Genomic DNA, 13,119 nt, shown 5'->3' with positions numbered 1-13,119 from the left:
CTTCTACACAGAACCCTAGTAGCCTTTAGTCTAGGGCTAATTTTTCCAACTACTGAGACTGTACTCTTCTGAGTACTCTACACAGTGAATTACATTTTAATACTCTGACTTGTGGGAACAGCCCTGTGTGAATCCTGGAGATTATTTCCACTGTCTTTTCCCATCCTCTGGTAGTTTGCTTTGTTTTTTTTGTTTTTATTTTTTAAAGATTTTATTTATTTGTCAGAGGGAGAGAGAAAGAGAGAGAGAGCACAAGGAGGGGGAGCGGCAGGCAGAGGGAGAAGCAAGTTCCTTGCTGAGCAAGGAGCCCGATGTGGAACTCCATCCCAGGACCCTGGGATCATGACCTGAGTGGAAGGCAGATGATTAACTCACTGAGCCACCCAGGCATCCCTGGTGATTTGCTTTGTGCATATGTGGATCAGTACTTAGCTGAAGACTCAAGAGGGACATTGTTCAGATCTCCGTAACTCTTTCTCTTTGCAGCGCTCTTCTGTCTGGTATTCTAGACTTTTTACTCTAGCTGTCTTGGCCTACCTAGATCTGAACTGCACTTCCTCAATTTGCAGAGATTTCTGGGTTCCACCAGGGCTTCCTCTCCCTGCATTGCAGCCCAGAAACTCCCCTAGTGTGTAAGCAAGGGCACTTGCGGGCTTGCATCAATTCTCTCTCTCTCAGGGATTACTGTCTTGAACTGCCTTATGTCCTATGTCTGAAAACTGTTGGTTCATGTATTGTGTCCTTTCTTACAGTTGTTTCAGGTGAGGCAGGAGGGAAAGTTGCTCCTACTACTCCATCTTCGTTAGAAGTACAAATCATAATTCATTTTTTTAAAAAATTATATTTTAGTTGAGAAGATAGATGAGAAATCATTTCTGATAAAGAGAACAAGCTTTTGTGTCAATATTCAGTTAAGGCTTGAATACTTACTGTTGCGTAAGATGCTGTGTGGTGTGTAATACACAGAAATATTATTAGACTTCTTAACACTTAGTCATTTGGAAAGACACATAAAAGAGTACAGGCCAGCAAATATATTACAATTCATATATGTAGTCTTCATAGCTGTGATTCTCTTTAACCTAAAGCAAACAATTACATGATTTCCCTTGAATTCCTTCCCCAAGGTTTCCTAGAATCTAATAGACCTGTAAATAAAGTAGTCATTTATCTTCTCAGCTGAGGTAGTAATTTTACTAGTATTCCTGTAAAATATGTGTCCTGTAGCATAAAATACTAAGTTATCTCTTTTATGTTTAACCTGGCTCAGTAAATTAGACAGTATAGTACATAATGCTTAAAAAAAAGGGGGGAGGGAGGATATTTTTTCAAGAATAAAAAGAAAATGAAGATCTTTCTTATTTAGGGCCAGAAATGTCAAGAGAGATTTCTTGGGACATATGAAGTTTTAAACCTCTTTTTCTCTAGTGGGGTAAAGGCATTGTAATAAACCTGAAAGAATGATTGTTAGAGTAACAATTTTGAGATACTATACTTCAGTTTCTACCTATATTACTTTGGAGTCTTTGTTGGTTAAAGTCTTTGACACTCTTCATATTTAAAAGTGAGATCTTTAAAAAATGACTGGTTTCCTTGTAGAAGCATTTCAGTTAACAAGTACAGATTAGAAGGATGAAAATAGCAAATCATCCTTAGAGCATCATAGTAATCGATGCTGCAAGCAGTATCCATGGATGACTGCCGTAATAGTAGGCAAAACTTTAAGGTCAAACATATATTTGCATGCTCTCAAAGAACATATTTCAAAGCATTAATTGTTTTAATGGGAAAGTAGGAGTTCATAGTGGAAAAACTGGTGGATGTACCAGCTTAATGAAGATCAAGGTTAATATCACCTGTAATAAAACATACTATGATGATATGCACTCCTGGATATGTTCATCATGTAGAATGCACTTGAGAAGGACGTATTACCTCTGTAGTGAAGTGGCTTTCAAAGTGCATAACCTCTCTCTAGTCATGAGAAAACATAAGACCCATTCACATGGCAGGACACTATGGTATAGTTGCATCAGTATAACTAATGACATCATGTTGTGAAAGGCAAGGAAAAACAGGTAAAGTCCCAGGTTGGAGAAGACCGAGGAAACATAAAACTAAAAGTAATGTGGATCCTAGAATAAAAAAAATAAAAAAGACGTTCATGGAAAAACTGATGAAATCTGTATAAAGTTGTTTAGTTAACAGCTAATTTCTTAGTTTTGGTACTTGTACTATGGTGATATAAGATGTTGCCACTAGGGGAAAGTGGAGCATATGGGAACTTGGTACTATTTTTCAAGTCTAAAATAATTTCCAAATAAAAAGTTTTTAAAACATGGTGACAGTGTTTGGGGACAGAGCTTATTACCATGTAATTAAATTAGTCTTTCTGTTGGCTAAGTACCTCCTTTTGATAGTGTGTGAAGTTCATTTCTCTTGAGCAATTTCAGTTTTTCACAGAAAATACATAGTTTCCAGGAGAGGACAGAGAGGTGGTTCTTAATATTTTTCAGTGGTAGCATTCTGTAAGCATGTTAAGGAAAGAAAGAGGAGGATCGAACTTACAGTTAAAAGTACACATCTTCATCCTTCAGTTTTCAGGTCCATGCCTCACCCTTTACCTGCACTTTGGCTAAGTACCAAGATTTAGAGCCTATCCACTTGGATTTTTTCTGGTATCTTATTGGAGGCACAAGGGCTGGGTATTCTCCATGATAACTGTGATAGGAAAACATCTTTGATCTATCTGGAGCCTGTAGACTCTACTCTTCCATGCCTCAATTTGAGGTAGAAGTAATCATCTTACAGAGGTTTTGTTGTGATTAAGTGAGGTTTTATGTATATGTGCATATGTATATATGTACCTGTGTAACATATACACATGCATGTATACACATACATACACCTACACGGTACTTTGAACTGTACTTACTCGTGCTTAGTGGTAGCAAGCTCACTGTATTAGACTAATCAGGCAGTGCACTGTTTTGGCTAAGTCCCAAGGAGTACGTATTCCCATGGACTACAGTGCAACCCAGTGGCTCTAAGTAGTATAATTCTGCTAGTGGGATTTTGTGATGCAAAAGAGACATGTCTTGTCTCTTCGTATTAAACCATAAGTCTGAAATGCTCTCAAAACAGCTTTTTAAAAAAAGGCAGTCTAACTTGAAAAAAAAAATAAGGAAATGGAAAAAACATTTTTTAATATCCCAGATCTTATCTGCTACTTCTCATAGCATTCTAACCACTGAAGGTTTCTGGCAGTTTTGTAGGTATTTTGGAAGTGGTTGTCTGTTGTCAGTGGTTGTCAGAAAAGGCATAAAACAGTTTTATTCATATGTTTCAGAAATGTAAAGTTTAACATTAACTTTCAACATAATTCCATTAGTTTTAAAAATAACTGTTGTGTCATAAAATTTTTACCCTGTGCTGTAAGCAATTCATTGGTCAGTTCGTGTCAAGTATCACTCAAGTAATGGCAGTAAAATGAGTACACATTCATGTTATGGGCCTGCTGTGTAAGGCAGTGAGGGTTCCAGGTCCTAAGGAGACAAAGAGACACAATTTTCTGTTTTTATGGAGCTGATATGTTAGAGCATAGAAATGAATAAAATTAAATAGAATAAATAAAATACACTATAAATTATATGTTGATAATATTGTGGAGAAACAATTGAAAAAGGAGATAGAAAGTGTCTAAGGAGTTGGGGAAAAGGGTAGCATAATTTTCAATAGAAAAGAAGGGTAGTCCTCACTGAGATGACTAAGTAACAGAAGTTGGGTGGGTTAAGAAGCCCAGATACATATCTAGGGGAATAGCATTTCTGGAGGAAAGAAGTACAAAGGCCTGGGATAGAAGTGGGAAAGTAGTATGGCAGGAAGACCGAAAGAGAAAGGGAAAAGGTAGGAGATTTAAGATAAGGGTAAATGAATTAATGCTTTTATGTTTTCACCTCTGTTCCCTTTGATCTGTAGTGTTCTTTTATTTCTGAGCATCAAGTGGATAAAGTATGTAAGAGTAGAAAAGTGATTATCTAACACATAGTAGATGCCTACTGAATGTTTATTGAATTAATTTATATGGCAAGATGTTTAGGAATATTTTAAAGGTCCTGTGTTCCCTTGCTAAAGGAATACTTTGCATTTTTAACTGCTTCATATAGCATAATTTTTCTGATACTACTCTATATTTAGTTTACAATTTCCGAGTATTTGCTACCTTCAGTAATATTTGCTATTGAATAGATGTTATCTTTAAATAACTTAAGCATCTATTTTTATTAGCCCTAGTGTTCATAATAGGATCTGGTGTTCTCTGAATCAGTAATTCATTTATATTATACAACAAAGATTCACATTTTATTAAAGTGAATAAATCACACTTAAGTCCTGGGTTTAGGTTGATTTCTTTAAAAGTCTTTACATTTTTCTCTTTACCATTTAGTTTGTTTCAAGTTATTTTAATTGAGGGGGTCCTTATTTGTTTTTATCAGAGTGGAACATGTTTAAGAAATTCTATTTTTTTTTTAATTTATTGAGACTTATTTTGTGGCCTAGTGTATGTAATCTATTCTGGAGAATGTTCCATGTACTCTTGAAAAGAATGTGTACTCTGCTGTTTTAGGATGGAATGATCTCGGTCATTTCCTCCCAAGGAATATACTTACAGCAGAAGGTATCCCTGGTTTTCAAGAAGTTCACTGGTCCACTTTTAAGAATTTAAATACATCCATGTAGTTTAGCTGTCATTCTGCTGGTTGATGGTGTTAATATATATGAGAGTCTAAGATTTAATGTCGAGTGCTTAGGAGAACAAGAAAAAGTATACAAGGAGTGGATAGGCAGAGTATTTTAACATACTGTCTTAGATGGTTTCATGATCACCAGGTAAGCCCTATCCTTTCATTTTCTGAAAAACTGTTCAAGTTTATAGAAAACTTTGCCCCCGTCCTTTTTTTGATTTATGCTTTCAATCAGTCTGAGAGATGATTCTGGGGTTGGGAATAATGAAGATGTGAACAGGGAGTCATAATGTTGAAACTGGATGTTCAGATCTTTATAGCATGATTTCCTTATTTTTCAAAGAGCAGAAGAATCCCATCGTTTATCATGTTCTGGTTGGACTCCTTTCTTATCGTTTGCTGGAGTTTGAACTTCAGAGCTATGGTGTCAACCCTGCTGTAGTATCTCAGGGGAGCTCCTAGTGTGGGGCTGGTGTCATGGCTCACCCTCCAACCTTTCCTTCTTCACTTCAGCCTCCAGCTCTGAGCTTTCCAATCCCCAGAGTAGCAAATGTTGAAAGAAGTTGCACAGGTAAGTATGTGGGTGGGGGGGAAATGGTACTGTCATCAGTATTTTGAGGGTGGATGTTGGGCCATTTACCAGTGAGTCATTTTGTTAGCTTAAAAATACAATGTTTTTGTAAATTATTTTTCTCATATAACTATCATAAATTATTAAATAGAAGAGTCTAGTGTCCTAAGAAATAATATTACTTTTTTATTAGATGTGAAACAGAAACCCTTAAACTGAATAAGCCATTAATATGATAATACAAAGGAAGGTTATTAGATTTTTTATTTTATTTTTTATTTTATTTTTTACCAACTTCATATTTTTCCACAGTGTGTGGCAGGACCAGAAAATTTGTTTTCAGAAAAGAAGCTAAGAAAAAATGTTGGGGAAGGTGTAAATTCATGGACTTAAAATTTTGCTACATGTAACTTGGTCTCAGAATGGGGCAAATTTTAGTTTCCTTCCACTAGCTTTAGACGTGCTGTTCTTCTGTTTCTCAAGATTTTAGGCAAATGGCTGTATTTTTAAAATCTGCAGGAATAGAAACTTCAGGTATCTTTTTCTGTGAGGTCTAGACAGGAAGACTGGAACATTTCTACCATCTTGGGGTTTGAGATTAACAAAAATGAGTGCACGAGCCAGTGAAGGCATTATGTCTGCTGCAGAAGTTCAGCAAAGATTTGTTAGATGAATAAGGTCACCAGAGTTTGTTCGTGTGTGTGTGTGTGTGTGTGTGCGTGTGTGTGTGAAATTCTAACACTCCAGGCATTTTTCTCTTTGTCTGGATTGTACTGGAAGTCATGATCTAACATTACAGATTTTTCCGTCTTAATATATGGTTATTTGAAATAATTTTGTAGCAATGTAGCCCTAGCAATGTAGTCCTAGGTCTGTACTACTTTGCTTACTAATTAATACTGTTCTTTTAGGCTCTTGCCTCTCAGAAAGTCTTCAAAATTGTTTCTTTCATTCTCCCAGACTGATCCTGTATAATTCTTATTCAAATAATTTCTACATTCTTTTGCACATAACAAGACATTCAAAATTATATCCAGGGAAAGGAGACTTAATACGGCCTATGATTGCTAACATTTCTTCAGAGAAAGTGTGTCACACTCAAAGAGATTGGAACACTGACTGTTTGGCACTTTAGGTCCTAAAAATAGAGAATCCTCAGCAGTTTACCCCCCTTGTTCTTCCCTTAAATTCTAGAATTGCTTATTTTGTTTTGTTGTTTTTGTTTTAAATTTACTAAGAGCCTTGTAGAAATACATAGTCCCTTGACAAAGCAGACCCTACATCCAGTTTCTTCTGGATTTCCCTTTCTCCCTTCCTCCTTATTAGACTGATCTTTTCTCTTAAGGTTTAAGATTGGTTTAAGATACCATATTCATTCTCATTTAAGAGTTTCCCTTATGCTTACAGGATTTGTTTTGTATTCTAAACATGGAGATCTTCTATTGTTGTATGTCCTTTTACTTGTACATGATAGATTTGTATTCTAATATTTAAGGATGAAGTACTGTTTTTTAAATTTTTATGAACTTTGTTATGTGATTTCTCAACTCTAATAACTTAGTGCCCATAAGGCATACCAATTATAATTGGTTCTTTAGTTGGTATATAATTGTGTATTTTCTTCTGTGGATTAGCACATTTTGAGTTATTAGAGTTTTGTTTTAGGATAATGTATTTTTTAAAGCTTACATGTTGGTGGTTCAATTTTGAACCTGTATAAGGCATATCGATACAGGTGATGTTAAGATTCTGGAAAATCACAAAATCTCTTTCTTCAAGTTGAGGCATACAGAACATATTCTCCCTAGATCAAAGTCAAACTGATAGGGGCATTTATAGACTCTTAGTAACACTTTTTAGAGAATTTGTTGATTTTGGGGTGCATTTTAAGAGATGGTGTGCATGGTTTGGGGGAATATCTGAGTTAAGCAGCTTTAGACAACAGATCTTAGTAGATGGTTTTTGAATTACGAAGAGTGATGTGTTATTTTTTTCTTCTTTGCTTGCCCTCTCCATTTTTTTCTTCTTTGCTTGCCCTCTCCATTTTTTTCTTGAATATGTACTACCCTGGTCTTGTTGTTGTTGAATGAGACCTCTTATAAAATATCTCTGTAATCCCTGGAAAGAACTCTGTGCCAGAATATTTACCTGGCAAAATAATGATTATGGATATGTTCATATAAGCCCCTAGTTTTTTGCTGAATCCAGAGACATGTGTTCTCTGTGCTTCTACCTGTTAACTGCCTTTTCAGTATTCATTAATGCTTTCATTATTTGTTTATTGGGCATTCTGCGTTTGAAGTGAAGTGAAGTGAATTGTTTTTATTTATTTATATGCTCTTGGTTCAAGTTGATGAATTTAGAAATTCTACCTCTAAAATTTTATATAAACCTTCACTTTTCTTAGATCCAGCATAAGCAGATTCATAAACTTCATTATGTATTTGCCATATTATAAATATCAAGCCACAGTATTCTGGAACTGGTGGGACTTCATAAGAAATATGTTTCTTAGATGAGAAGAGAAACATCATTTGTTCTTTTTCTAAAGATATTCAGATACTGAGTTCTTTGTTTTTTGAGAAGCTAGATTTTTTTTTTCCAGTGTATGTATCCTTTCCTCCTTTATTTAAGCCCATTTCTTTTTTTTTTTTTTTTATTGTTTTGCAGGAATGAAGTAAAATAAAGATTATTTATGGTAGTTGTGAAATGGGGTGGTAGCTTAGAATCCTGTTACCAAAAAATACTTCTAAAACAAAAATTCCTTGGGTTATAAATACTTCTAGGCTGTCATCTATAATATTTGATAAACGAATGTTCTGGTTTCACAAAGTTTGAGCGCTATCTCAGTGAGATTTGACCTCCCACTTTTCTCTGTAATGGTAGTAATAAAAATACCAGATTATCTTCAGATATTATGGCTTTGCATGATTGGTTTCAAATGTTGGTTGATTGCATCTTGATGAAGCTGGTAAATATTAATGGTAATTGACTGATTTTTATTAGTTTCTGCTTACTTTGTAGACAGCAGAGAACTTGTGTGTATGTGAAGTGTTTGCTGATAGTGAATGTGGAATTGGGAGGGAAAGGCAAGGAAGAAGTCAAATTCTTTATTCAGCTATCAGAGTGAGTTAGTAAAAATCTCCATTAGGGGAACTGTAAGAAAGGAACAGTCTGTTCACCTCCCCTCTAGGGCACCATATGACTTATATTTGGCACATTTTATCCTTTATAATACAAGGTAGGAGCAAATTCTGTTGCTAGAAAAAGTCTTCATACTTTAAAGTTGTGAAATAGTTGATTTTATGGTGGGGCACATGTATCCGTGTGTTAACAGTAAAACCCCTGGCTGCGTTAGAGAAGAGAATCCACAAGAAGTTGTTGCCAGTAGGAATTTGTTCTTATTTGAACTCATTTAATAGATGTATTCTACACATTCAGTGCTATAATGTCTATTTTAGTGGTTTATAAGGAAACTTAGAGATTTTATAATCCTAATTCCTTGAAGGATTAAATTTTGTTCACTGTATTTAGAAAGTACTTTAAAATATTAGTTGATTTGGAATATGGAAACTAATTACTTTTTAATCGTTGTAAAAGTATTCTTTTAAGCATAATTTTATCCTAAAATTAATGGAACTTTCTCTAAAATAGGTACAGTCAGTTTGGTAGTGAGTAGCTTTTGTTTCCTGTACCTCTAGTCAGTTCATTTTCATTTTCCTGCTAAAGAGATTGTTTTGACTTGCACAAATATTTGATTGTAACATCCTCTATATTTGTTGTTCACTGCAAAATAAGCACCCTTCCCTTTTTTACCCTTACTCCTTTTTGCCTCGTGAAGCTTACAGTTTGGGGAGAATATACACATTAAACTATTAGTTGAATGTGTGAGAGTGTACTGTAGTAGTTACAAAGGGGGAGCTGTAGCAGATTGCCTGGATTCATATCCATCTCTGTCACTTATCAGATAATGGAACCTTGGGCACATCAGATATATGACCTTAGGCATGTTATCCAACTTCCCCATTTCTCATCTGAAAATGAGGACTACACAAATAAATACTTGAGGATTACGTAAATCAATACATTTTGAAGAATTTAGGGTATATTGCCTGGCATGTAGTAAGTGGTCAATGAAAGTTATTTTTTGTCATTGTATGATTGTAGTTTTGGTAAAGCATTTTCAGTGACTGTAAATCAGGAGCCCTAACTTAGTGTGAAAGTTTCAAATGGGAGAAAGAACATTCCAAATAGAGGTATCAGCATATACAAAAGCCCTGAGGTGGGAAAGATCTTGTGTTGGTGTGGCAGCAGTTTAGTGGTGGGTGACAGGTGGTGGACCTGTGGAGAGAGTTAAGGTCAGAGAGTTTACACAGGACCCCGTAAGTCTTAATATTATTATAGGAAGGTGTTGAGGCATTTCAGTCAGTAGCACTACAACAATTACATTTTTACTTTAAAAACTCACTTTGGCTAATAGAGTCAATTTGAAGGGAATAAGAATTGGGTTAATAAATAAAGATCTGTTTGAAGGATATTGGAGATGCTTGTGCTAGGAAAGATGGATAATGTTGATAAATATTTAAAGTCAGTCTAGTCAGCTTGAGGTTTAATTGTTGAAGATCATAGAAGGTACAGATGGCATTTTGCAGAGATTAACATGAATAGGAGTAACTCTGAATAACTCAAATTAAGCTGAGGCATAAGTTTTGTTTGGGATTTTGAGATAATTACTGCCAAACAGTCACAATAAGGTCATGATCTCAGAAATCTTCGTCTGTATCCTCTAGGTAGGAGAAATTAACAAGAGATGAGAACAAGAGAGTGAGTCAGTGTAGCGGTTATTAGCATGGCACCATAATAACTAGTTAGTCTAGGGAAGTCTAACTTAGTTCATCACCTAGGTTTTTGTACCTGCTTTTCAGGCCTATACTGTTTCCCTCTTAATCTGGCATTGAAGTCTAGGCCTGCTTTTCCTTATCACCTATCACCATTCTTCTAGACTTCCTAGTCTTGTTACTTGGGCTTTTTCTCACTTCTGAGAACTTGTGCATGCTGTGACTTATTCCACAAGTTTGCTTCCATCTCCCACCCCACGTACTTCAACTTTCAAATTTTTTAAATCTTTTTTAATCAAGTCTTTGTTCAGACATTAGTTTTTTTATAATACCATCTTATAGTCAATTTCCCTCAGGCACAGATATTCCCTTATTTGTGTTCCTAAAGTACCTGTGCAGATTTTCATATTGTAATTGTTTATTTGCAGATACGTTTCTCAGCTAGACTGTGACATTGTTCAAGACTTGAAACTGTTACTTATTCAGCTTTTGTATTCACTACCATGTTTTTTTTTTAAGATTTTATTTATGTATTTGAGAAAGAGAAAGAGCATAGGGGGTGCAGGGGGAGAGGGAGAAGCAGGCTCCCCGCTGAGCAGGACACACTCCCCCGACCCCCCCACCCCCCCCCCCACCGCCCAACATGGGGCTCCATCCCAGGACCCTGGGACCACGACCTGAGTTGAAGGCAGATGCTTAACCGACTGAGCTGACGTGCCCCACATTATCACAATTTTTGGCATAATTCATATAGTATTTCCTTAGCATGTTCATTGAAATGTGAAAGCAGACCAGTCAGGAGACTAAAACAAACTAGTTCAGATATTAAACTAAGATGATGGTAGGAAGAATGGCAAAAACAGATGTGAAAGCCATTTTGAAGAAAGGATAGAACTTGGATGTACAGAACAAAGCAAGAGGAAGTAACTTGGAAAATCAGTTTTAAATATTAACTGATTTAGTTTATTAATTGTACTTCTCAGGTAGAAATGTTTAGGGGTACTTTAAAATATGCTGCTAGAACCTTGAGTTACACCTGGAGATAGATTTTGAAACCAACCTACATTTGTTTGCTATCAGGAAAAGGACCACTCTGCCATGGATGTGTTTCTGTCCCTGGGAATAGGATTCCATGCCTGGGCCAGCATTTGCCAGCAATATAGACAATAAATGATTTCAGAGTAAGTTCCTCTCCAGAGGCCTTGCTGAAGGAAATAATGTGTAAGATTAAATATCATCCTGCCTTGGATATGATATGAGTCTATTTTTTACCCTTTCCTATGTGTTTTTTTTCTGTATATGTATATACACATATATACACATATATTTTCAAGTTTTCATTTATAAAGTGTCCTACTTTTGTTTCCCTGACTTTTTATAAAGCTCCAGGCTTTGCTTTTCATTCCTTCTGTTCTTTAATTGTCATCCGTCCCACCTGGAGCCTCTTTCCTAATCTTTGAAGTTACTCGTTTAGATCATCATAAGTTTGGGGTTTTGCACATTCTTTTTTGGTGACTATTCTGATTTACTGCATTTGAGCTTGAAGTACTGTACCTTAGGAATTCATTGCTAGTCCAAATTAAATTATGAAGAAGTATATTGGAAAATCCATCCAACTTGGTGCTTCCATTCTGCCTATCACTTTAATCCCCCTCTCTCTACTACTACATTTTGAGACCAAGTCTTTTGTGGGGTTGAGGGGTGTGGCATTTGGGGGGTTTAGACTGATAGAAAGGATTAGTGTAAGCTAGCCTATGTATATGCTTTCTGATTAGAGTTTGTAGAATCAAAGGGAAGATAAAACGTCTTTATTTAAATGTTTTAGATCTGTGTTCAAAAAAAGCTTAAGAATCTGCTTTTGTGTATACATATGTCATATCATATTCTTTCTTGGTAAAATCTCACTTTTTACTTCTCCATTGTTATAACATCGGGTATAAAAGTCAAGAGAGGAGGTGTCAGTTAACAAAATAGATGTAAGCCCTTGCTGTGTTTGCTTGAAAAAAGCTGACAAATTACATATACCAAAGATTCTATGGTATATATAATGTAAAATGTAGTATGATTTTATTTGAAATTTTTTAAAAATTTTCGTTTACCAAGTTGACTTCACTATATTTGGTATTACCAGTAATTTCAATATACTGTTGATATATCCTCTTAGACATTGATAAAAATTGATTTCTAGATTCCTTTGATTCCTACTTACTCTCTTCTAGGAGATAATGTGAAGGCCTTACCCTTTGGTGTCATCCATTCATCCATCCATTAGTGTGAGGTCTCTCTCAAAATAGATCCTTTTCTAACCATGTCTCACCACTTCCGCCACTACCACTGTAGTCTGAGCGACTGTCCTTTCTCACCACCTGCTTTTCTCTTCACTCTTGCTTCCTCTTTTGTCCATTAGTTATAGAATAACTGCAATGGTTAAAAAATAAGATAGCTGCCAAATTATGCTCCTGAAACTATCCCCAAGCCCTTTTGACTTCTAGCTCACATAGAATAAAATCCAAAGTTCCTTAGGGCCTGCAAGGCACAACATGGTTTGGGATCACCAGTATCTCTGACTTCAGTTTCTCCCATTCTCTCTTAAGTTCCTACTGCTTGAGTCACAGCACTAAGGATCTTGATGTTGCCTGTCTGTCGAATGCTCTTCCCACGGGTCTTTGCCTAGTTGGTTCCCTTACTTCTCTGCCTGATTGTTATCTTCATAGTTTCATCTTTCATGGCTAGTCTAAAATGCTTTTCTTACCCCATTGCATCATTCTGTGTGGAATAAAGCACAGACCCTTAAAAATGGAATAAACTAGCTTTTGTAAGAAACTTACTATGTTGTTCTGTTCTTTCCTTTTCTCTTTCCTTCCTTTCCCTTTCTTTTTTCCTGTTTTCCTTTTTATTCCTTTTTTTGCCCTGGATCAGATAATTCTTTGTTTCATCTTAGAACCCATTCCTGGACTTGTGTTGC

General features: G+C 35.7%; 1 protein-coding gene across 9 annotated transcripts in view; it reads left to right on the top strand.

Annotated features, from left to right (window-relative positions):
- The window catches only part of CNOT2 (CCR4-NOT transcription complex subunit 2), a 119,320-nt gene that overhangs the window by 57,897 nt on the left and 48,304 nt on the right, over positions 1-13,119 (top strand). For 2 of the 9 annotated variants that reach the window (XM_032854808.1, XM_032854809.1), the window contains exon 3: positions 5,259-5,316. The exons of 5 other annotated variants lie outside the window; for them this stretch is intronic. In XM_032854808.1, the coding sequence (XP_032710699.1) occupies positions 5,296-5,316 (21 nt within the window). In that variant the 5' untranslated portion in view covers positions 5,259-5,295. Of the gene's footprint in view, positions 1-5,258; positions 5,317-11,234; positions 11,336-13,119 lie in introns of all 9 variants that reach the window. 2 more of the 9 variants (XM_032854810.1, XM_032854811.1) reach the window with 2 other exon arrangements.

This window comes from Lontra canadensis, unplaced genomic scaffold, assembly GCF_010015895.1.
Source record: "Lontra canadensis isolate GAN:19392208 unplaced genomic scaffold, GSC_riverotter_1.0 scaffold9, whole genome shotgun sequence".
NCBI classification, from domain to species: domain Eukaryota; kingdom Metazoa; phylum Chordata; class Mammalia; order Carnivora; family Mustelidae; genus Lontra; species Lontra canadensis.
This window is presented reverse-complemented; position numbering and strand designations above follow the sequence as displayed.